The sequence below is a fragment of the Parasteatoda tepidariorum genome, chromosome 12 (genome assembly GCF_982258835.1).
Source record: "Parasteatoda tepidariorum strain Cologne lab strain chromosome 12, Ptep-v5.0, whole genome shotgun sequence".
In the NCBI taxonomy this organism is placed as follows: Eukaryota; Metazoa; Arthropoda; class Arachnida; order Araneae; family Theridiidae; genus Parasteatoda; species Parasteatoda tepidariorum.
In genome coordinates this window covers 37206816-37232877 of record NC_141766.1, presented here as the reverse complement: position 1 = coordinate 37232877, position 26062 = coordinate 37206816, and the positions used below count along the sequence as shown (strand labels likewise).

At 30.2% G+C, this 26062-nt stretch overlaps 1 protein-coding gene across 21 annotated transcripts in view; it reads left to right on the top strand.

The window, feature by feature from the left end:
* The window catches only part of LOC107437513 (uncharacterized), a 171602-nt gene that overhangs the window by 87478 nt on the left and 58062 nt on the right, over window positions 1-26062 (top strand). For 13 of the 21 annotated variants that reach the window (XR_015430729.1, XM_087155689.1, XM_087155690.1 and 10 more), the window contains 17 exons: window positions 1264-1335; window positions 1854-1925; window positions 2433-2504; window positions 3137-3208; window positions 3716-3787; window positions 14790-14861; window positions 15386-15451; window positions 15960-16031; window positions 16770-16841; window positions 17390-17461; window positions 17985-18050; window positions 18579-18650; window positions 19174-19245; window positions 23037-23108; window positions 23520-23591; window positions 25483-25554; window positions 25986-26057. Coding sequence is in view for 20 of the 21 variants with exons in the window: in XM_087155689.1 (XP_087011815.1) it covers window positions 1264-1335; window positions 1854-1925; window positions 2433-2504; window positions 3137-3208; window positions 3716-3787; window positions 14790-14861; window positions 15386-15451; window positions 15960-16031; window positions 16770-16841; window positions 17390-17461; window positions 17985-18050; window positions 18579-18650; window positions 19174-19245; window positions 23037-23108; window positions 23520-23591; window positions 25483-25554; window positions 25986-26057 (1212 nt within the window). In the remaining variant the exon portion in view is untranslated. The remainder of the gene's footprint in view (window positions 1-1263; window positions 1336-1853; window positions 1926-2432; window positions 2505-3136; window positions 3209-3715; window positions 3788-14789; window positions 14862-15385; window positions 15452-15959; window positions 16032-16769; window positions 16842-17389; window positions 17462-17984; window positions 18051-18578; window positions 18651-19173; window positions 19246-23036; window positions 23109-23519; window positions 23592-25482; window positions 25555-25985; window positions 26058-26062) is intronic. The other 8 variants (XM_087155671.1, XM_087155677.1, XM_087155679.1 and 5 more) reach the window with 8 other exon arrangements.

Here is a 26062-nt window from a genome sequence, read left to right as displayed (position 1 = left end):
AGTTATTTGGAGTTTTAACAGCTTGTATACTTTTTTATTATTATTTATTACGGAAATTTGAGTTTATTATTAAACTTATTTATTATTACTGAAATATGCTGCATTTATATATTCACATGTATGAGAAATGTATTTACTAATGAAAAGAATTTCGATTTTTTCTCTATCCATGAAAATGCTTTAATATCATTAAACTAAAGTGCAAATAAAACTAGTGTTTTGAGTGATGAGATTTTTAGAAAAATGACGAGAAAGTCTAACATTACAGAATGAGGAGGGAGTGTTTAACGAGTTAACTTCATTTGCCAGATAAAAAATTTTTAATTTTTTTTGTAAGCAACATAATACTTAAAAAAATTAACTAATTTAAATAAATTTGTTAAATACTATGGACAACTAGTAATATTGAAAATTCATTAATAAGTTCATGAAATATTGCATTTGTATTTAGACAAAAATAATTTCCTGCAATTTACTCTAAAATGAAAAATGCTTTTTCGAAAATTAATTGAAATTTAAAAGTACGAAACGATTTTATTTATTCAAAGATTTAGTATAATAAATTAAGCAATAAATATTTTTTTTAAAAAAAATTCAATCTTTCAAAAGTGTTGGAGAAAATAAAAATGTAATCTGTTTTTTAAAGGTAAATTTTTGGTTGATTGGGGTTCAAACATGAAAAAGAGCGCAAACTATTCACATCTATTCAAACAGAAATATTCTAGCACAACAGTGAGTGATTTACGATGACAGCTTATACGCCTCTCAATTTGTGAGCAGTAGGAGGTTGAGGGGGAAGGAAATATTCTAGTTCAGAAAAAGACGTGATCGCCTCTCCAGAGCTAGAACGTGAACCCGTGCATACATGGGCAAGCCGCTTTTCATATAGAAATCATGCCCGTGATGTAAAAGGCTTGACGCCAGGAGCGTTAAGTGTATACCAAAATATTATTGCCATGTTTAATGGGTAAGATTTATGATTTGTAAAATTATGTGCGTAACACGATGCAAAGCCCCAGGTTTTAAGGTTTCCCTTATAAATAACTATCACTATACACATAAATCAAATAGTGAAATACTTATTCATGATTAGTATTTCACTCATTCATGGTATTATACTATACTTATGATCTAAATATTATACTCTACTTATGATCTAAATATTATACTATGCTTATGATATAAATATTATACTTTTCATGATATAAATACCTATTCATGATATATTATGCATTGTTAAAAATTAAATTGGTTTATTTTTAGAGAGTGGTCAATTGTCAACAACAAGAAAAGATTGCATACCAGCTGCTAAAATAAAAAAAGTTACTCTAAGAGGTTAGCGAAATGTTCTTTCTTCATAATTCGGATAAGATGCTTATTATCTACAGAATTATTTTTTATTTAAATGAAAATTGATATTTGTTAAACTATGCATGTGGTATAGTTATATACACAATAGAAGATCTACATAAGGCAATTTGAAAAACGACTTTAACTTTGCAATCTATGAAGCAAACCCAGATTCATAAACAGGTCAGCTTTCTGTTCTATTATTAAGTGTATACCAGTATATTATTGCCATGTTTTTTTAAAAGGAAGTTTTATGATATGTAAAATTATGTATATAACTCACCGTAAAGCCCCAGTTTTAAAGGTTTGCATTATAATTGCATTTATCATTATAAATATCTATCATTATACATGTAAATCAAATAGTGAAATACTTATTCTTGATTAGTATTTCAATTATTCATGATATTATACTATACTTATGATGTAAATATTATTGTTATCATGATATAAACACTTTTTCATGATATCTTATACATTGTTAAAAATTAAATTGGGTTTAGTTTTAGAGAGTAGTTCAACAGCAAGAAAGGATTGTATACCAGCTACTAAAATGAAAAAAGTTAGTCAAAAAGGTATGCAAAATGTTTTTTTTTCATAACGCAAATAGGATGCTTATTATCTACATCATTATTTTTTATTTGTTAATCTAAGCATATGGTATTGTTTTATATACAGTAGAAGATCTACATAACACAATTCTCAAAACTGCATTAACTTTGCAATCTCTGAAGCAAACCGAGATTAATAAACATGTCAGCTTTTGGTTCTATTAAGTGTTCAGCAAAATATTATTGCCATGTTTTAATGGGTAAGATTTATAATATGCAAAATTATGTACATAACACAATGCAAAGCCACAGGTTTTATGGTTTGCATTATAAATATCTATCACTATACATATAAATCAAATAGTGAAAGACTTATTCATGATTAGTATTTCACTTATTCATGATATTATACTATACTTATGATATAAATATTATACTATAGTTATGATATAAATATTATACTTTTCATGATATAAATACCTGTTCATGATATCTTATGCATTATTAAAAATTAAATTGGTTTATTTTTAGAGAGTGGTCAATGTTCAACAACAAGAAAAGATTGTATACCACCTACTAAAAAGAAAAAAGTTAGTCAAAAAGGTAAGCAAAATGTGTTTTGTTCATAATTCAAGTGGGATGCATCAATATTTTTTTTTGTTAAACTAATCACATGGTATTGTTTTATATACAGTAAAAATCTGCATAAGGCAATTCTAAAAACTGCATTATCTTTGCAATCTCTGAAGCAAACCCGGATTCATAAATATGTCAGCTTTTGGTTCTGTAACAGGGGTCTGTCCACGCCGAATTTACTACCGTTTAGTGGTACCTTCACAAATTCAACTTGAGGAAAAACTGTAGTTTCACAAATTCAACTTTAGGAAAAACAGTAGTTTCACAAAATACTTTTCTTAAAATTTTATTTTTTTATCCCTTACAGAACAATAAATCCATATTTTTACCATATTTTTGTGCTGATTTTTTAATATAATTTCTAATTTTTTGATATGTAAAATAATGTACATAATGCACCACTTAGCCCCAGGTTTCAAGGTTTGCATTATAAATATCTAACATTATAAATATCACTATACATATAAATCAAATAATGAAATACTTATTCATGATTAGTATTTATATTATTCATGATATTATGCCATACTTATCATGATATAAATACTTTTTCATGACATCTTATACATTATTAAAAAATTAAATTCGCTTATTTTTAGAGAGTGGTCAATGTGAGACACCAAGAAAGGATTGTATTCCAGCTACTAAAATGAAAAAAGTTAGTCGAGAAGGTAAGCAAAAAGTTATTTGTTCATTATGCAAATAAGATGCTTTTATCTACATCATTAATTTTTATTTGTTAAACTAAGCAGATGGTATTGTTTTATATACAGTAGAAGATCTACATAACACAATTCTAAGAACTGCATTAACTTTGCAATCTCTGAAGTAAACCTAGATTCATAAACATGTCAGCTTTTGGTTCTGTTATTAAATATATACCAGTATATTATTGCCATGATATTTTATAAGGGAGTTTTATGATATTTAAAATTATGTATATATAGCACCACAAAGCCTTAGGTTTTAAGGTGTGCATCATAATTATATTTATCATTATAAATATCTATTACTGTACATATAAATCAAATAGTGAAATACTTTTTCATGATTAGTATTTCACTTATTGACGATGTTATACTATATTTATCATGATATAAATATTATACTTATTGTGATATAAATACTTATTCATGATATCTTATAAATTATTAAAAATTAATTTGGTTTATTTTTAGAGAGTGATCAATGTTCAACACAAACAAAGGATTGTATACCAGCTACTAAAATGAAAAAAGTCTGTCAAAAAGGTTAGCAAAATGTTTTTTGTTCATAATTCAAATAAGATGCTTATTGCCTACATCATTATTTTTTATTTAAATGAAAATTCATATTTGTTAAACGAAGCATATGGTATAGTTATATACACAATAGAAGATCTACATAAAGCAATTCTAAGAACTGCATTAACTTTGCAATCTCTGAAGCAAACCCAGATTAATAAACATGTCAGCTTTTGGTTCTATTAACCGTCTTGGCGTTTCCCCTCTCTCTTAGTTTCTTACTTCAAGTGGCAGACTCATTTTAGAAAGATGCTAGCTAAAGTGTGGAGGGTCGGACAAAAGGTATGCTTTCCCCCTTCTGCTTCAATTTGTGGTTAAAGGGGGTGATTATCGGTCTAGGTGGTCTAGGAGGTTCAAGACAGTTTGATGGATGAATTGTGTTTCGTGCTTCACTTTTCTGAAAGTCGTTGTTGAACTTCATGCAATCTTACACTTTTCTCTGAAATATCAAGCAATTCTTTCGTTCTGATAAGATAATTACTGTCAGGTTATGTTTCATTCTTTTTTGTCCTTAACTTTTTCACAATGATATAGTTGAAATATAACATCAAAGGAATGTTCAATGAAATGGAGCTGAATAGATTCTCGTGATTGATAATTTTTCCTTCCTGTTTCCTGTGATTTCTTTTATTTCCCTGATACGTTTGCAGCTACCGTCTAAGTTTTTTATTTTAAAAAATGCATGTGCATTTTAAATTGCCTCATTTCTGAATTCAAAGTACAATTTCCTTGATATACATGCTAGTAAAAAGTCATATTTATCTTTTAAGTATATTAATGATATTTTTAAATTTAAAAAAATAATTGAGTATTTTTTCAATAATGTTCGATTAGAAAAATAACTGCTGTTTAATAGATATTATTTATATAATTCCCGTTTTATTTCTCTATTTCTTTGAAATTAAGTAAAAAAAAAGTTTTTGCTAAACACTGCTGTTCTATCAATGGAATATTGTTAAAAACGTACTTAAAACTTTTTAATGTACGTTAAAACTCTTTAAATAGTGCTCATATTGAATTTCAAGTTATTTAGTTAATTTATTCTTAATTCGTTTTTTAAATATTTAAGTAAAAGCTGTTCATATAACACTTTATAAAATTGACTAAAAATATAAATTTCTATATACACTAGTTAAGCAAAACTGCATTTTTTATTGTAAATTTTCTTATTTTATTTTATAGGGTAATATCAATAATAAAGCTTAAAAAAATTCGTAACCTTATGAAATTTTACATACAAAGAATAAATATCAGTACAGGAATTGTTGCAAGAATGTTATTTTACAAGTCAATATAATGATTCTTTGTAGTTTTGTCCATTGCTGTTGTTGAAGCCGGTATGTTGCTACGCCCGTTGGCTTCTTGGCGTCATTGTTATCAGCCAAGAGCCAGTTGATGTGAAACAACAAAAGAGCATACACGCTCCGCAGCGCTACCAGCGCACCCGCAAAATAAATAGTTTACAGTCCACGTTTGATTTTTTATACACCCGCAAGCTATCGGCCAAACACTGGTCCGAACGATCAGGAGGATAAAGATCCAGTATATCGCAAATTTACAATAAAAATCCCGCATTCATTATTGGACTGACCACGCATCGCATCAGAAATAACGCAGCATATCTCCAGCCATAGAATTAGTGAAAGGTAGGCTAATTTTCATCATTTATTTACCGCATAATTTCATTTAATAAATAATGGATAACATCGAGAAATGTAGAAAGAAACGCGCTACAATCAGAACTAGCGCTACAAAACTAATAACAAAAGCAGATACTATAATACAAAGTGACACTAAAGAAATAACAGAACTAAATGAAATATTTGAGCAATTAAGTCAAAAGGAGAGTATTTTGACATCATTAAATTCTGAAATTGAAAATTTAATTTCGGTTCCAGCAGAATTCGAAACTGAAATTAGCACTAGCGAAGAATACAACGAAAAAATCATTAGTGCTAAGTGCAAAATTAAAAATTGCTTAACCTATTTACAATCAGTTAATCAAGTGAAATTAACGGCCTCAAGCTTTGTAAACAATAGTGTTAGCATAAAATTACCAGAAATTCCGCTACCGAAATTTTCGGGTAAATGTGAAGAATGGAGTACTTTCAAATTGCAATTCAATAATGTTATTACATCCAATAATCAGTTGACAAATGCACAAAAACTACACTATTTAAATTCAGCTTTAATCGGAGAAGCTAAAAATCTTATTACATTAGATGATACATTCACTTCATTATATACAGCTTTAGAAGAAAGATACGAAAACAAAAGGTTAATAGTAGAATCTCACGTTAAATCAATATTAGATATTGAAAAATTAACGCATGAGTCGGCTAAAGACTTACGTAATTTAATTGATTGTGTAAAGAAAAATATAAGAGCATTAAAAATTTTGGAGTATAATCGCAATGATCTTTCTGATATTTTTGTTTTAAATATAGTACTTCAAAAATTGGATAGGGAAACTCGAAGGCAGTATGAATTAAATATTAGCTCAAACGATGTTCCTAAATTAGATGATTTATTTTCATTTTTGGAAAAACGAGCTCAAATATTAGAAAATGTTAGCAAAACCACTCCTTTAAGATTTAAGTTAAGTCAAGAGAGAAATCCAAAAACGAAAACATTTCTAATTAATAAAAGTGTAACTCAATCATGCATTTTGTGTAAAATGAATCATCCTATCTTTAAGTGCGATTCTTTTTTGAAATTGAATAGTCATCAGAGAAGTGAGCTGGTATCAAAACATAAATTGTGTTTAAATTGTCTAAGCAGTCAACACAAGTTATTGAATTGCAAATCGAAACATTTATGCTACATATGCCACTCAAAGCATAATACACTACTCCATAAAGAACGCGAAACTATAAACAACTCTGCGGTTTTGGCTTCTTCTTCTCACGGTCATGACCTCAATCCCGAAGCAGCGGTATTTAATATTCATCAACAAAATAATGAAATTGTTTCTGCTTCTTTATCTTGCATTAATTCGAAAAATAAAACAGGGCTTCTTCCGACTGTTTTAATTTGGGTTTTAAATCCTTTAAATGGATCTTATATGCAATGTAGGGCGATATTAGATTCAGGCAGCATGTCGAATATTTGTACAGCTAATTTCGCTAATAAATTAGGAGTACCGCAAGAAAAAATAAATTATCGGGTTTCGAGTTTGGGCGGAAACGAAACTACAATAAGATCAAAAATACAAGCTACAATTTGTAATGGTAATAGTTCTTTTTTGAAAACTCTTGATTTTTTAGTGGTATCCAAAATTACCGATTTTCTTCCTGTTACATCCTTCAAAGTAGATAAGTTAGAAATTCCGCAACAATTAGCAGATCCTAATTTTGCGGTAACTGGAAGAATAGATATGCTTTTAGGCGCGGAGGTATTTTTCGAAATTATCAAGGCTGGAGATATCCGCGTTGCAAACAGTGATTTGGTGTTTCGCAATACTGTTTTTGGATACATTGCAACTGGAGCAATAAATACCCGCACTCCAGAAATTCACTGCGGTTTCATAACCACTCAAACAGAAGTCGAAGACTGCTTAGAAAAATTCTGGAAAATAGAGGATATAGACTATAAAATAAAAATTCAGAGTGAAGAAGAAAAGTATTGTGAATCACATTTTCAGAATACTTATCGCAGAGATGAGCATGGACGATTCATCGTAGAGATGCCAGTTAAGGACGTTGAGCGTTTAGGAGAGTCCAAGGACTTAGCTGTGCGACGTCTGAATCAACTATGGAAAAGATTATCCAGAAATCAAGAAATGCAAGATTTATACAAATCATTTATGCAGGAGTACTTAGACATGAATCATATGGAAAAATATGATGATAATGAAAGCAATTCCGGTAATCAAATTACCTATTACCTCCCACATCACGGTGTTTATCGTCCAGAGAAGGCAACCACTAAGTTACGTGTTGTGTTCAACGCTTCATCAAGTACCTCAACGGGTGTGAGCTTGAATGATGTCATTTTGAAGGGGGACGTGGTCGAGGACATTTTCGAAATCATGACTCGATTTCGTAAACATAAATATGCTTTCACGGCAGATATCCAAAAGATGTTTCGACAAATCAAAATAGATCCATCGCAGCTTGATCTTCTAAGAATTGTGTGGAAAGATTCAGAGTACGCAAAACCGGTAACATTCAGACTCAAGACAGTCACTTACGGAACTGCTTGCGCTCCATTTCTCGCAATCAGAACTCTCAAGCAGTTGGCTAAAGATGAATTACAATTTCCACTGGCATCATTAGTTCTTTTGGAAGATATTTATATGGACGATATCGTTTCAGGTGCTCAAAGTTTAGAAGGTGCTCAGAAAGTGCAACAACAGCTGAACGATATTCTATCAACTTGTGGAATGTCTCTTCATAAGTGGAACTCTAATTCAAGGGAGTTAAGGAACAGTTTACCTGTAGGTGACCCAGCAGAGCATGATTTTGCATCAGAAGTTGATGCGAGTGTCAAAACTTTGGGTGTAAGGTGGAATTCAATTGAAGATCAATTTACGTTTAAAGTATCCATCCCAGAAATGACCACCAAATTCACTAAGCGTGAAGTACTGAGTTTTATAGCAAGACTGTATGACCCATTAGGCCTTTTGCAACCGGTCATCACGAAAGCAAAGATGTTTCTCCAAAAATTGTGGGTACATAAACTGTCGTGGGACGATCCCCTTCCACCACAAATCGCAGGTCAGTGGCTTAATTTTGCATCTTCTATGCAACATATAGAAACTATTCGCATTAATAGATACATTTTAACTGACTTTTTCACGAAAACTGTTTTAATGGGTTACGCTGATGCCTCGGAATTAGCGTATGGAGCTGTGGTTTACATGTATTGCCCAGGCCTAGCTGAATCAAACACTTGCCATATTATTGCAAGCAAATCTCGTGTTGCACCCATTAAAGTAATTTCTATACCACGTTTAGAACTATCAGCTTGCTTACTTCTTTCTCAACTTGTAAGAAAGGTTTATAATTCTCTTAAAATGGACATTGACGAAGTCATTTTGCATACAGACTCAACCATCGCACTTGCATGGATTAAAACGCCAGCCCACCAGCTTAAAACCTTTGTTGGAAACCGAGTCTCCAAGATCCAAACCTTGACTGAGAACTACCAGTGGAGACATATTTCCACTCATAACAATCCCGCAGATCTCATTTCCCTTGGCTTGGATCCTCAAGAACTTTCCTCATCAGACTTGTGGTGGTCGGGTCCGTCTTGGATGAAAAGTGGTGAAATATCGCATTTGGAGGAAATCCCTCTCTCAACAGACGCTCTCAAAGAAGAACGCAAAAAGACATCGTGCTTGATTGAAACAACTCCTATTGACTTTCCGATCATTTACAATGTTTCAGCATACGTTAAGTTAAAAAGAATTATAGCTTGGTGTCTCCGCTTCATAATGAACTGTAAATCTCCGAACAATCGCATAAATGGTTATTTGACTAGTAATGAGATAAAACTAGCTAGAAACGTTTTGGTCAAAATAGTACAAAAACAAGAATTTCCAAACGAATATCACCAGCTAAAAAATAGCAAACCAATTTCTTCGAGTAGTAAGATCCTCTCCTTGAATCCGTTTTTGGATGAAGAGGGCCTTATCAGTGTTGACGGTAGGTTAGAAAATACACAATTATCGAATGAAAGAAAACATCCTATTCTCCTACCGAAAAAACATCACTTAACTAATCTAATTATAATTCATTATCATGAATCCTTCTTGCATGCTGGAGCACTTTTACTATTATCAGTTATTCGCAAAGAATTTTGGATAGTAAATGCTAGATCAGTTATAAAAAAGCAAATCTGGAAATGCATAAAATGCTTTCGATTAAAAGAAAAAACCGCGACACAGATAATGGCTCAATTACCACCTTCAAGAGTAACGCCTTCTAGAGTATTTTCCAAGACTGGTCTGGATTATGCAGGTCCTTTTTTTGTGAAACCGCGATCTGGACGTGGAGTTAGATCAGTTAAAATGTACATTTGTATATTTGTGTGTTTCGCGACAAAGGCGGTGCACATCGAAGTTGTTGGAAATTTAACCGCTGAATCATTTATTGCAGCTCTAAAAAGATTTGTTGCGCGAAGAGGAAAACCAAATGAATTATTTTCAGACTGTGGTTCAAATTTTGTTGCTGCAAATAAGGAAATTAATCGAGTAGTTAAATCTCTTCAAAAAGAAGAATCCATCCATCAGTATTTTGCCGATGAGCAAATTAAATGGCACTTTAACCCACCTTCAGCACCTCACTTTGGAGGAATTTGGGAAGCTGCTGTGAAATCCGCAAAATCGCATTTGAAAAGAACAATAGGTGATCATAAATTGACCCTTGAAGAGTTTTTAACTCTTACTGCACAAATTGAATCCTGCTTGAACTCTCGTCCTTTGTGTCCAGTATCGGACGATCCCGCTGAGCTTTCAGCACTTACCCCAGGACATTTCCTTGTGGGAACCGCTCTTTCCTCTATACCAGAAGAGAACCTTCTAAGCGAAAACATATCCCCATTAAAACGTTGGCAGTTGACTCAAAAACTTTTCCAGAATTTTTGGAAAAGATGGGTTAACGAGTATATTTCCAGCTTACAGCAGCGCCCCAAATGGTTGCGAGAACAGCCTAATTTGAAAATTAACGATTTAGTTCTCATTAAAGAGGACAATATTCCACCTTTGAAGTGGAAATTAGGGCGTATACAAGAAGTTTTTCCTAGTGCTGATGCTAAGGTAAGAGTGGTCTGTGTCAAAACTGAGACTGGAACTTATAAAAGACCCATTCACAAACTGTCAGTTTTACCTATTGACTGATTAACTTTCTTTATTTTATTTTAGACTTTTCTTTTGTTTTGTGTTAGTTATCCGGTTTATACCAAGGAATCTATACATCTGTTTATAATTATATATATTTAAATTTTATGTATGTTGCATTAGTTTTTTATAATTATCTTTTTATTAGATGTATAGTTTAATTCTGTTTTTTGTCAATTTATGTGCAAATTTTGAAACTATGTTTCAAGGTGGCCCGGTATGTTGAAGCCGGTATGTTGCTACGCCCGTTGGCTTCTTGGCGTCATTGTTATCAGCCAAGAGCCAGTTGATGTGAAACAACAAAAGAGCATACACGCTCTGCAGCGCTACCAGCGCACCCGCAAAATAAATAGTTTACAGTCCACGTTTGATTTTTTATACACCCGCAAGCTATCGGCCAAACAGAGTAATGATTTTAAAGTGATGATTGATATTCATAGTAATGATTTTATATTCAAAGTAATGATTTTAACAATATCGATCATGCAATGATATATATTTGGAAAAAAAAATCATGTGGAAGTAACAGAATTTAAATATGCAAAAATAAACGTGGTTATACAAAATTTTCGGTAGTATTGGTTTAAAATATTTAATATCGAATTTTTTTTTATTTTTAAATTCATCTCTTTGCACCATGTTGCTCCACGGAATCAGTTCTTCCACACTAGTAAAAAATGGCAACTAATAAACGCAATGGTAAATAACAAACAACAATAATTTTTTTTCGACTTATATAATATAGCTCGTGAAAAATTTGTTAAAAGGACTTCATCTCTTTTTCTCTCTATTTGTTAGTAAAAAAACGTTGTTCTGCGTTTCTTCTTCATCGAAACAAACTGACAAGAATTAAAACTAATGATTATGACATAAAAATGCTTTGACATAAGAAAAGGTATTATGATTATGCTCACCTTTTGCATAGCAATAAAATAACATAAAAAATGCTTTTTAAAAAAAATTAAAAAAAAAAATTTTTTTAAATTGGAAATAGCATATATTGGGAATAGCAGTTTAGCAGTAAAAAATCAAAGAACGTATGTAACATAAGCAGAAAAAATTTTTGAAATAAGGAAAGTAAAATTTTCTGCATTACTTCGGTCAAATATCAATAAGTTAAAGGTCATAACAACTTTTTATTTTCTAAAAAAATTAAATTTAAAAATTTTTTTAAAAGAAAATTATTCTTAAGAAAACTAACATTAAGTTATGTTATCTGTGATTTTAATTTATATGTGGTAAAATATATTTAGAATAATAAAACTTGTATCCCTTAATAGTCATATTTACTATTCATAAGAGTAATATTTTAAAAATATTGTATTTATCATAAATAGCAATATATTTATGAATGTTGTGGATTATGAATGAAATTGAGATTGTGGCTGGGCACAAAAACTTGCTATCGCTTTTTTTTAAACATATGATTTGCTGAATTATGTTTTATAAATTCGTTTATAACGTCATTTATAAATTCAAAAATATACAATTCCAAAGAATCAAAATAACGTAATGCCTTCCATTTTAGTTGCCAAATATTTTTAGAACTTTTTATTCAAGTCGCGAGTTAATTTTTATTCCAAAAGTAAATTCTGCATACAAAATGCTTCGAAAGATTACTGATGAAGTAAAATGGATATTCTGTTGCAGAGTGTTATTGAATTGTATTTTCCGTGACCTTTAATTATAAATTTTATCCATTACTACGATTATTTTACTTGTTAAGTTCGCAGAATTGTCGTGTACTTTATTTAAGTTCATTTATGTTTTATTTTTAATTCTAGCTTACTTTTATTCTTATTTTTCATTTTAAGTTTATTTAAGCTCTTATTTTAAGTTTTTTAACTGCAGAAAATATAGTGACAAATCTTCTCTACATTTCGCATTTCTCTAACTTCTGCAATACACTTCTAGTACTATACGCCCATTTTTTTAGATCACCTTTTACAGTATTTTTGACCATGAACAGAAAAGAAAACGTGCCCTTTAGATAAAACTGTATGATAACTCGTATGGACGCTACTATGATAACTAGTATGATAAGTATTGTCTAGATTATATTTACATCACAATAAGGGTTTGTTTATCGCTTTGCGTACCCCCATTTTAAATTAAACTTCTGAAAACTATTTTAATAACTTAACAAAAACATCATGTAATCATCTACTTTAGATTTCAGGCAATCAATCGATGCATATTTTAGTACGAATGTCAGTACTGTAATACTTACGTTGGTTGTTTCCGCCCATCTGGATTGAACAACTTTTAAATTCATGAAATATTAGGGAGATCTGAAAGTAATGTCATTTCGATGCACTTGATATTTGTTACCAAGATTTTATTTTTAATCAAAAATGTATTCACCCTCCTTATCAACAACCCTTCAATTCTGGATCGTAAAAAAAGGGATTTTTAAGACTATCGAATATTCAATGCGCTGAAGCGTCATTACTTTCCAGGTTTCCTGAATATTTACAAACATAATAATTACAACACAACTCGAGCTTACACCCTTGAGTTTACACACACTTTTATTTGGATTTCGAATGATATTGTTGAAAAATTGTACTTTGAATCAAATTAATGATGAATTTAATTAAAAACAAAACATATTTTTGAAAGAAAAAAAATCTTGTTTGCAAGTGTTCCAACAATTAAAATATATAAAATGTGCAATAATTTTAATATTTTATTTTAGTTACTGGAATTTTCACAACGATTACTTAAATATTTTAAATATAATCAGTTATACTTTTAAAAAAAATCATTTTCTTTAAAATGTATATCTAAATGTATGTATATTTAAAATGTATTTGAGTGGAATTAAATATTTACATTTATTTTGTGGACTTGAAAAAAATACTTAGTTTATTATAACTCACTTAGTTATTAGGAGTTTTAACAGCTTGTACATTTTTTTATTATTATTTATTAAGGAAATTTGAGTTTATTATTAAACTTATTTATCAATACTGAAATATGCTGCATTTATATATTCACATGTATGAGAAATGTATTTACTAATGAAAAGAATTTCGATTTTTTCTCTATCCATGAAAATTCATTAAACTAAAGTACAAATAAAACTAGTGTTTTGAGTGATGGGATTTTTAGAAAAATGCCGAGAAAGTTTTCAACATTACAGAAAGAGGAGAGAGTGTTTTAAGAGTTAACTTCATTTGCCAGATAAAAATTTTTTTAATTTTTTTGTAAGCAACATCATACTTAAAAAAATTATCTAATTTGAATAAATTAGTTAAATACTATGGAAAATTAGTAATATTAAAAATTCATTTAAATATTGCACCTGTATTTAGACAAGAAATAATGTCCTGCAATTTACTCTAAAATGAAAAATGCTTTTTCGAAAATTAATTGAAATTTAAAAGTACGAAACGATTTTATTTATTCAAAGATTTAGTATAATAAATTAAGCAATAAATATTTTTTTTAAAAAATTCAGTCTTTCAAAAGTGTTGGAGAAAATAAAAATGTAATCTGTTTTTTAAAGGTAAGTTTTTGGTTGATTGGGGTTCAAACATGAAAAAGAGCACAAACTATTCACATCTATTCAAACAGAAATATTCTATCCCAACAGTGAGTGATTTACGATGACAGCTTATACGCCTCTCAATTTGTGAGCAGTAGGAGGTTGAGGGGGAAGGAAATATTCTAGTTCGGAAAAAGACGTGATCGCCTCTCCAGAGCTAGAACGTGAACCCGTGCATGCACGGGCAAGCCGCTTTTCATATAGAAATCATGCCCGTGATATAAAAGGCTTGACACCAGGAGGGTTAAGTGTATACCAAAAAATTATTGCCATGTTTGATGGGTAAGATTTACGATTTGTGAAAATTTGTGCGTAACACGATGCAAAGCCCTGGGTTTTAAGGTTTCCATTATAAATATCTATCACTATACATATAAATCAAATAGTGAAATACTTATTCATGATTAGTATTTCACTCATTCATGTTATTATACTATACTTATGATCTAAATATTATACTCTACTTATGATCTAAATATTATACTATGCTTATGATATAAATATTATACTTTTCATGATATAAATACCTATTCATGATATATTATGCATTGTTAAAAATTAAATTGGTTTATTTTTAGAGAGTGGTCAATGGTCAACAACAAGAAAAGATTGCATACCAGCTGCTAAAATAAAAAAAGTTACTCTAAAAGGTAAGCGAAATGTTCTTTCTTTATAATTCAGATAAGATGCTTATTATCTACAGAATTATTTTTTATTTAAATGAAAATTGATATTTGTTAAACTAAGCATATGGTATAGTTATATACACAATAGAAGATCTACATAAGGCAATTTTAAAAACGACTTTAGCTTTGCTATCTATGAAGCAAACCCAGATTCATAAACATGTCAGCTTTTTGTTCTATTATTAAGTGTATACCAGTATATTATTGCCATGTTTTTTTAAAAGGAAGTTTTATGATATGTAAAATTATGTATATAACTCACCGCAAAGCCCCAGTTTTAAAGGTTTGCATTATAATTACATTTATCATTATAAATATCTATCATTATTACATGTAATTCAAATAGTGAAATACTTATTCATGATTAGTATTTCAATTATTCTTGATATTACACTATACTTATGATATAAATATTGTAGTTATCATGATATAAACGCTTTTTCACGATATCTTATACATTGTTAAAAATTAAATTGGTTTATTTTTAGAGAGTGGTTCAACAACAAGAAAGGATTGTATACCAGCTACTAAAATGAAAAAAGTTAGTCAAAAAGGTAAGCAAAATGTTTTTTGTTCATAATGCAAATCGGATGCTTATTATCTACATCATTATTTTTTATTTGTTAAACTAAGCATATGGTATTGTTTTATATACAGTAGAAAATCTACATAACACAATTCTAAAAACTGCATTAACTTTGCAATCTCTGAAGCAAACCCAGATTAATAAACATGTCAGCTTTTGGTTCCATTAAGTGTTTAGCAAAATATTATTGCCATGTTTTAATGGGTAAGATTTATAATATATGTAAAATTATGTACATAACACAACGCAAAGCCACAGGTTTTATGGTTTGCATTATAAATATCTATCACTATGCATATAAATCAAATAATGAAAGACTTATTCATGATTAGTATTTCACTTATTCATGATATTGCACTATACTTATGATATAAATATTATACTATAGTTATGATATAAATATTATACTTTTCATGATATAAATACCTCTTCACGATATCTTATGCATTATTAAAATTAAATTGGTTTATTTTTAGAGAGTGGTCAATGTTCAACAACAAGCAAAGATTGTATACCACCTACTAAAGTGAAAAAAGTTAGTCAAAAAGGTAAGCAAAATGTTTTTTGTTCATAATTCAAGTGGGATGCGTATTATCTACATCAATATTTTTTTTTTTTGTTAAACTAAGCATATGGTATTGTCTTATATACAGTAAAAATCTGCATAAGGCAATTCTAAAAACTGCATTATCTTTGCAATCTCTGAAGCAAACCCAGATTCATAAACATGTCAGCTTTTGGTTATATTACAGGGATCTGTCCAGGCCGAATTTACTAATGTTTAGCGGTACCTTCAGAAATTCATTTTTAGGATGAATGGTAGTTTCACATTATACTTTTTCTTAAAGTTTTATTTTTTTATCCCTTAAGAAACAATAAATCCATGTTTTTACTATATTTTTACTATATATTTTGATTTTAATATATTTTTTAATTTTTCACCATATATGTTTAAATTTTCACAAAACAGGTACTTCTCAATAAAGCCTTGACAGACCCTTGTATTATGAAGTGCATACCAGTATATTATTGCCATGATTTTTTATAAGGAAGTTTTATGATATGTAAAATAATGTACATAATACACCACTAAGCCCCAGGTTTCAAGGTTTGCATTATAAATATCTAGCATTAGAAATATCACTATACATATAAATCAAATAATGAAATACTTATTCATGATTAGTATTTAAATTATTCATGATATTATACCATACTTATCGTGATATAAATACTTTTTCATGACATCTTATATATTATTAAAAATTAAATTTGTTTATTTTTAGAGAGTGGTCAATGTGCAACACCAAGAAAGGATTGTATACCAGCTACTAAAATGAAAAAAGCCTGTCAAAAAGGTTAGCAAAATGTTTTTTGTTCATAATTCAAATAAGATGCTTATTGCCTACATCATTATTTTTTATTTAAATGAAAATTCATATTTGTTAAACTAAGCATATGGTATAGTTATATACGCAATAGAAGAGCTACATAAAGCAATTCTAAGAACTGCATTAACTTTGCAATCTCTGAAGCAAACGCAGATAATTAAACATGTCAGCTTTTGGTTCTATTAAGTGTATACCAAAATATTATTGCCATGTTTAATGGGTAAGATTTATGATTTGTAAAATTATGTATGTAACACAATGGAAAGCCCCAGGTTTTAAGGTTTCCATTATAAATATCTATCACTATACATATAAATCAAATAGTGAAATACTTATTCATGATTAGTATTTCACTCATTCATGTTATCATACTATACTTATGATCTAAATATTATACTCTACTTATGATCTAAGTATTTTTCTGTACTTATGATATAAATATTATACTTCCATGATATAAATACCTATTCATGATATATTATGCATTGTTAAAAATTAAATTGGTTTATTTTTAGAGAATGGTCAATGGTCAACAACAAGAAAAGATTGCATACCAGCTGCTAAAATTAAAAAAGTTACTCTGAAAGGTTAGCGAAATATTCTTTCTTCATAATTCGGATAAGATGCTTATTATCTACAGAATTATTTTTTATTTAAATGAAAATTGATATTTTATAAACTAAGCATATGGTATAGTTATATACACAATAGAAGATCTACATAAGGCAATTTTAAAAACGACTTTAACTTTGCAATCTATGAAGCAAACCCAGATTCATAAACATGTCAGCTTTTTATTCTATTATGAAGTGTATTCCAGTATATTATTGTCATGTTTTTTTAAAAGGAAGTTTTATGATATGTAAAATTATGTATATAACTCACCGCAAAGCCCCAATTTTCAAGGTTTGCATTATAATTATATTTATCATTATAAATATCTATCATTATGCATGTAAATCAAATAGTGAAATACTTATTCATGATTAGTATTTCAATTATTCATGATATTATACTATACTTATGATATAAATATTATAGTTATCTTGATATAAACACTTTTTCATGATATCTTATACATTGTTAAAAATTAAATTGGTTTATTTTTAGAGAGTGGTTCAACAACAAGAAAGGATTGTATACCAGCTACTAAAATGAAAAAAGTTAGTCAAAAAGGTAAGGAACAAAGCATATGGTATTGTTTTATATACAGTAGAAGATCTACATAACACTATTCTATGAACTGCATTAACTTTGCAATCTCTGAAGCAAACCCAGATTCATAAACATGTCAGCTTTTGGTTCTGTTATTAAGTGTGTACCAGTATATTTTTGCCATGATTTTTTTAGGAAGTTTTATGATATTTGAAATTATGTACAATGGAACCCAGATATTATGTTGTCCATTTTGCCCCATTTCTATTAAGTTTATACCGAAATTTTATTGCCATGTTTAATGGGTAAATTTATGATATGTAAAATTATGTATGTAACACAATGCCTAGACCCAGGTTTTAAGGTTTGCATTTTAAATATCTATAACTATACATATAAATGAAATAGTTAAATACTTATTCATGATTAATATTCACTTATTCATGATATTATACTATACTTATGATATAAATATTATACTTTTCATGATATAAATTCCTATTCATGATATCTTATGCATTGTTAAAAATTAAATTGGTTTATTTTTAGAGAGTGGTCAATGCTCAACAACAAGAAAAGATTGTATACCAGCTGCTAAAATAAAAAAAGTTCGTCTAAAAGGTTAGCAAAATGTTCTTCCTTCATAATTCGGATAAGATGCTTATTATCTGCAGAATTATTTTTTTTTAAATGAAAATTGTTATTTGTTTAACTAAGCGTATGGTATAGTTAGATACACAATCGAAGATCTGCATAAGGCAATTTTAAAAACGACTTTAATTTTGCAATCTATGAAGCAAACCCAGATTCATGAACATGTCAGCTTTTGTTTCCATTATTAAGTGTATGCAGTATATTATTGCCATGTTTTTTTAAAAGGAAGTTTTATGATGTGCAAAATTATGTATATAACGCACCGCAGAGCCCCAGGTTTCAAGGTTTGCATTATAATTATATTTATCATTATAAATATCTATCATTATACATGTAAATCAAATAGTGAAATACTTATTCATGATTAGTATTTCAATTATTCATGATATTATGCTATACTTATCATATAAATATATTGTAGTTATCATGATATAAACACTTTTTCATGACATCTTATACAGTGCTAAAAATTAAATTGGTTTATTTTTAGAGAGTGGTCAATGTTCAGCAGCAAGAAAGGATTGTATACCAGCAACTAAAATGAAAAAAACTAGTCAAAAAGGTAAGCAAAATATTTTTTTTCATAATGCAAATAGGATGCTTATTATCTACATCATTATTTTTATTTGTTAAACTAAGCATATGGTATTGTTTTATATACAGTAGAAGATCTACCTAACACAATTCTAAGAACTGCATTAACTTTGCAGTCTCTGAAGCAAACCCCGATTCATAAACTTGTCAGCTTTTGGTTCTGTTATTAAGTGTATAACTAACTAACTCAGTGGCGCGACAGCCCATTAAGAGGGCCAAGGCCGACTGTGCCCATCTCAGTTTTCTTGACCTTGGGCTCTGGGGTGCGGGAGCATATGTTCCGGTCAGGTGGTCAGCCGAACGCGGAACCCCCAGTGTTAGTTCCCAAGCATGCTTGGTACTCATTTTATCGACCCACTGAAGGGATGAAAGGCTGAGTCGGCCTTGCCCGGCCCAAGGATCGAACCAAGGACCTGTGGCACGACAGCGCGAAGCGCTACCGCTATATTAAGTGTATACCAGTATATTATTGTGATGATTTTTTATAAGGAAGTTTTATGATATTTGAAATTATGTACAGTGGAAACCCGATATTATGTTGTCCATATCGTATGCTATCCCGCTTGTTATGTCATTTTCTGCTGATCCATGAAAATTGCCTATACCGATAATGTTAAAAAATCCCGGATTTTGCGTTGCACCTTTTATGAAAATCCCACTTGATGCGTTTTGCTACAAACAGATCAAAATGATTTTTTCATTCTACAATACTCACACAAACTTTTTTCTAGTTTTTTGAACAAGAGAAACTTGTTTTTCAGCTGTAAGGAGCAATTCTTGCATTCTTTCTGTTCCGTTTTGTCCATTTGTCAATAGGCGGGTGGTGAAGTTTCCTCTCTGTCAGTATCGGTGGGGGAAGACGCAATTCACTGGAACCCCAAAACCACAAGTGATGGAAGTATGACATCTACGCCTTCTATTCTCTGCTACCTATCAGCAAAAGAGAAAGAGGGGGGATTAGAGCGACAACTGTCAATAATGATCGAGTTTCGTGTGTACCCCAAACATCTTACTGACACTGTTTATTTGCGATACGAAAATAAGTCACTTTGATTAGAGAGGTGTGGTCGTTTCTTCAGTTCTCCCTCAGGAGAAATGATATTACTCATTTTTCCGTGCTAGCATACCAAATGAGATTTTCAGTCGGATTTGCTTCAGTTTGAAAGCTATTGCATTTTTTCTCATTTTAAAAACCTCAATCATTGTGTTCTTTTCTCGAAAGATGACGTTGAAACGAAAATGCTTATCTCTGGCCAAAAAGGCTGAGATCCTTGAAAAAGCTAAAAAATTTCATGGCAGTAAAGTTGATCTTGCTAAATCTTTAGGCATTGCTTATTCAACTATGCAAACGATTTTAAAGCAAGAAGCTTCAGTAGAACTAAACGCTGAAAAACTTGGAAAATATGCCAAGAAGAGAAAAAAACCTGAAACATATCCGTATGATGAGTTAGAAAAAATTTTAATGAACTGGTTCAAGGAAGCCAAAGCAGCAGATAAATGGATCCACCTGAGAGAAATGGCGTTGAAATTGCTGAAAGGCTTAAACTCCAGAGCTGCAGTCAAGGGCGCCGGCAGCGGGGTGCACTTGCACCTCCCTGGCTTTTATTTTAAACAATTAAAGAGATACAGAAAAACAATTGTGCTATAAAAATTTTTATTAAACATATTTTTATTGAAAAACAAATAATTAAGTTATTATTGATGCATAACAATTAAAAAATTGCTTATTCAAACAAGAACTGTAATCATCTTGTTTGCTGTCCAGATCTGTTTATAACTTTTTTCAATGAATTCTGAGTCATCTTTGATTCTTTTCTTATGCACACTGAGCATGCACTAACTTGGCAGATATCTAAGCTATATTTTTAAATTTCATTCAATAAAATATAAGTATTTTCTATTAGTTATTTAGTTTAACAAAGGTGTATTACACAAACTGACTTCTCAAAACTGTAAAATTTCATCAACTCAATAAATACCAATGTTAAGCGTGCGCAAACACGTTACTTTACAAAACTACTGTTTGTAGTTATTTGTCTTTCAAAGTCAGTAGCTATGCCAGCGCCATCAATACAGTTTCCTGTGGAAAATTTGCAAGTACAAGAAATTCGTACTTTTTTAAATTAACAGATCAAAGTATATGTAATAACAAAACAGAATGTAACAACAAAATATTTAAAAAAAATTATAAATTTTTTTTGGGGGGGGGGGTAGTTGTTAGAGGGTTGCACCTCCTTTTATATTATTCTGCCGGCGCCCTTGGCTGCAGTGCATCAAATAGCTGGATCGATCAATTAAAAAATAGGAACAATTTATGCTTCAAATCTATCTGTGACGAATCCGATAGTGTGGATATGACAACTGTACAACAGAGGAAAGAAGAAACTCTGCCAAATTTATTAAAGGGCTATAATCTAAGTGACATATTTAATGCCGACGAGACGGGATTGTTTTTCCACCTATTGCCGAACAAGGCTTTGACAATTAAAGGTGAAAATTGCCATGGAGGAAAGCTTTCAAAAATGCGCTTGACTGTTTTGCTCTGAGCAAATGCCAATGGAAGCCAAAAGTTAATGCTTCTTGTGATCTGTAGAGCAGATAAACCACGGTGCATCAAAAATATCAAGAGTTTTCCTACCGATTACGCTTCAAACAAAAAAGCATAGATGACGCAAGCATTATTTTAAAATTTTCTTCGAAAACTGGATAAGAAAATGCATTTTCAAAAGCACAACATAATTTTATTCCTAGACCAATGCCCAGCACATTTAAACCTTAAATTAAAAAACGTGCAAATAAGAGTTTTTTCCAGCCAATTGTATGAGCAAACATTAACCACTGGATTTTTGAATTATCCGATCATTGAAAGAGAGTTACCAGAAGCAACTGGTTAGAAAATCTCTAATGTTTCTTGATTCTGGTAACTTTCAGGATGCTTCTAAGGCAAAAATTAATGTTCTTGAGGCTCTTAATTTGATATCTTCAGCTTGGGACAGTGTCGACCAAAGGTGCATTATCAATGGATTCAATAAAGCAGGATTTTCAATATTGGAGAAGGAGGGCGCTGTTGTTTTGAAAGAAGAAGAAGGTAGCCTGTCTGAAGTTGAGGATCTTTCGGAAGTCAATGATGCATACATCAACTGTGACACAGATCTCATTGCTTCAGAAATCCCTTCCATAAGTGATTTAATGCCCGATTCCGACGATAGTGCTGAGGACGATGAAGATGAAATAACAGAAGACGGGCCAACAGCTGATCAAGCGATACAAAGCATGAAAACTCTAAAACAATTTTTACTTGCAAATGTGCATGAAGCAAATTTGCAAAAAATTTTTAGTATTGAACGAGCTGTAGATGAAATTGTAGCTAAAAACAAAAAGGAAGTAAAGATTACTCATTTTTTCCATTAATTTAACTGCTAGATGTCAATTTTTAAAAATATGCATAGATTTTTCCTAATCCTGATTTTACGTTATTCCGCTTCGAGCATTTTTTATCGCTAGTTCAACCGAAAACGTAAAATCGGGGTTTCACTGTATATTATACATCGCAAAGCCCCAGGTTTCAAGGTTTGCATTATAAATATCTATCACTTTACATATAAATCAAATAGTGAAATACTTATTCATGATTAGTATTTCACTTATTGATGATATTATACTATACTTATCATGATATAAATACTATACTTATCATGAAATAATTACTTATCCATGATATCTTATACATTACTGAAACTTAAATTGGTTTATTTTTAGTGAGTGGTCAATGTTCAACAACAAGAAAAGATTGTATACCAGCTACTAAAATAAAAAAAGTTCGTCTAAAAGGTAAGCAGAATGTTTTTTGTTCATTATTCAAATTAGATGCTTATTATTTACATCAATATTTTTTATTTAAATGAAAATTCATATTTGTTAAACTAAGCATTTAGTATAGTTATATACACAATAGAAGGTCTACATAAAGCAATTCTAAAAACTGCATTAACTTTGCAATCTCTGAAACAAACCCAGATTAATAAACGGGTCAGCTTTTGGTTCTATTTTTAAGTGTATACCAGTATATTATATCTATCTCTATACATGTAAATCAAATAGTGAAATATGTATTCATGATTAGTATTTCACTTATTCATGATATTATACTATACTTACGATATAAATATTCTACTTATCATCATATAAATACTTATTCATGTTATCTTTGCATTATTAAAAATTAATTTGGTTTATTTTTAGAGAGTGGTCAATATTCAACAACAAAAAAAGATTGTATACCAGCTACTAAAAAAAAAAAAGTTAGTCGAAAAAGTAAGCAAAATGTTTCTTGTTCATAATTCAAATAAGATGCTCATTATCCACATCATTATTTTATATTTAAATGAAAATTCATATTTGTTAAACTAAGCATATGTCATAGTTAGGGCCCTATAAATTATGCGGAAACCCGCATAATTTACAATTTTCCGCGTAATCGCAGCATATCTGTATAATTTTTTTTTCCAGCAAAATGTATTCGTTTACCAGATAAATTTCTCCTTAAGAGTTTTTTTTCAATTGCAATATATCTTCTTTCAATTCCAAGAATCTTTTTGGTCAGGAACCCTACTATGAGCTGCATGGAATGAAATTCCATCTGGGAATGACGTCACGTTCCAACGGGAATTATTTTTCCCCACCACAAACACCTTGGAAAGAGTTTCTTGACTGTATTTGGAATCGGTTTCATTCCAACCAGTCTCCGGCACCTAGAATCGTCGTTCCAAGAGGGAATCAAGGGATTTGTTTATAATTTTAAACATGGCGCTCAGCAATTTATTAGCTTTCGCTCTTGTTCAAGAGGAAATTAATCGAGTTCCTAAGCGAGAAATAATACCTGAAAGATTTCCTTCTCTTTATATGAGAGATAAACGTTTTATTTCTCTTTATCACGTAAATAAACAAATTTTTTAGAGCTTTGTGAAAAACTTAGACCAATGCTAGCTCCAAGAAGTTGCTGAAGAAACGCTTTTTCTGTTGATCTGCGGTCTAAACTTCGATGTAATTCTCAGGCATCATACTCACGAAAAGATTCACGCAACGTAATTCTTCAAGAAGTGTTTAACAAAACAATTGCAAAGTTGAATACTTACTACTCTCCAGAACTAGACGTATTCAAAAAACGCGGGCCCAAGTTTAGTCAACCTGCATTCAACTTCATGAAAGCTGCTCGAGTTTTTGTTCCAGAACAAATAGTCAACCTCAATATTGAAGAGGAGGATGCATTCAGGAATACTCCAGGAAAGAGTGGTCATGATATAAAACTAGAGTATGCTGCTTGCAAAGAATATGTAAAAGAATGTTCAAACCAGGACTTAATTAGATTCTGGAATTCAGAGGTAGTCTCAGAGAGATTTCCAGAACTTACAAAAAAAGCAACACAAGTGCTCTGAGTGCTTCCTAATTCAGTAGATTGTGAAAGAGTTGTATCCTGCTACGGCCAAATTTTTACAAAACAAAGACAGAGTTTGAAAGAAAACGCAGCTTCTGGACTAACTTCTCTCCATTTTAATAAACTTTAATAACTTTTCTGATGTAGAAAATGGATGTACAATACATAAGAAGGTAATTTAGTTTAAATCTTGACTGTATTCATTGAAAAAAATTTTTATTAAAACAGGAAAGAAAGTTGAACTATTTTAAGAGATTTTTTTTTTCAGTTTTAATTGTTTTCTAGGTCATTCGCAACCTGCATGCATAATTTTTAAAAGACACCGCATCCTTGCCGCATAATCTTTAAAAATCGCGGCATCCTACCCGCGTAATTTTTAAAAAAAATTCTGCATAATTTATAGGGCCCTAGTTATAGTTATATACACAATAGAAGATCTACATAACACAATTCTAAAAAGTGCATTAACTTTGTTATCTCTGAAGCAAACACAGATTCATAAACGTGTCAGCTTTTGGTTCTATTATTAAGTGTATACCAGTATATTATTGCCATGTTTTTTTATAAGGAAGCATTATGATATGTAAAATTATGTATATAATGCACCGCAAAGCCCTAGGTTTCAAGGTTTGCATTATAAATACCTATCCCTATACATGTAAATCAAATAGTGAAATACTTATTCATGATATTATACTATACTTATCATGATATAAATACTTATTCATGATATGTTATAAATTATTAAAAATTAAATTGGTTTATTTTTAGAGAGTGGTCAATGTTCAACAGCAGGAAAAGATTGTATACCAGCTACTAAAATAAAAAAAGTTAGTCGAAAAAGTAAGCAAAATGTTTTTTGTTCATAATTCAAATAAGATGCTTATTATCTGCATCATTATTTTATATATAAATGAAAATTTATCTTTGTTAAACTAAGCATATGGTATAGTTATATACGTAATAAAAGATCTACATATGGCAATCCTAAAAACTGCATTAAGTTTGCAATCTCTGAACCAAACCCAGATAAATAAACATGTCAGGTTTTGGTTCTATTAAGTGTATACCAATGTATTATTGCTATATTTAATTGGTAAGTATTATGATATGTTAAATTATGTACATAATGCAACGCAAAGCCCCAGGTTTCAAGATTTGCATTATAAATATGTATCACTATACATATAAATCAAATAGTGAAATATTTATGATATAAATAGTTATCCATGATATCTTATACATTAGTAAAAATTAAATTAGTTTCTTTTTAGAGAGTGGTCAGTGTTCAACAACGGAAAAAGATTGTAAACCATCTACAAAGACGAAAAGAGTTCGTCGAAAAGGTAAG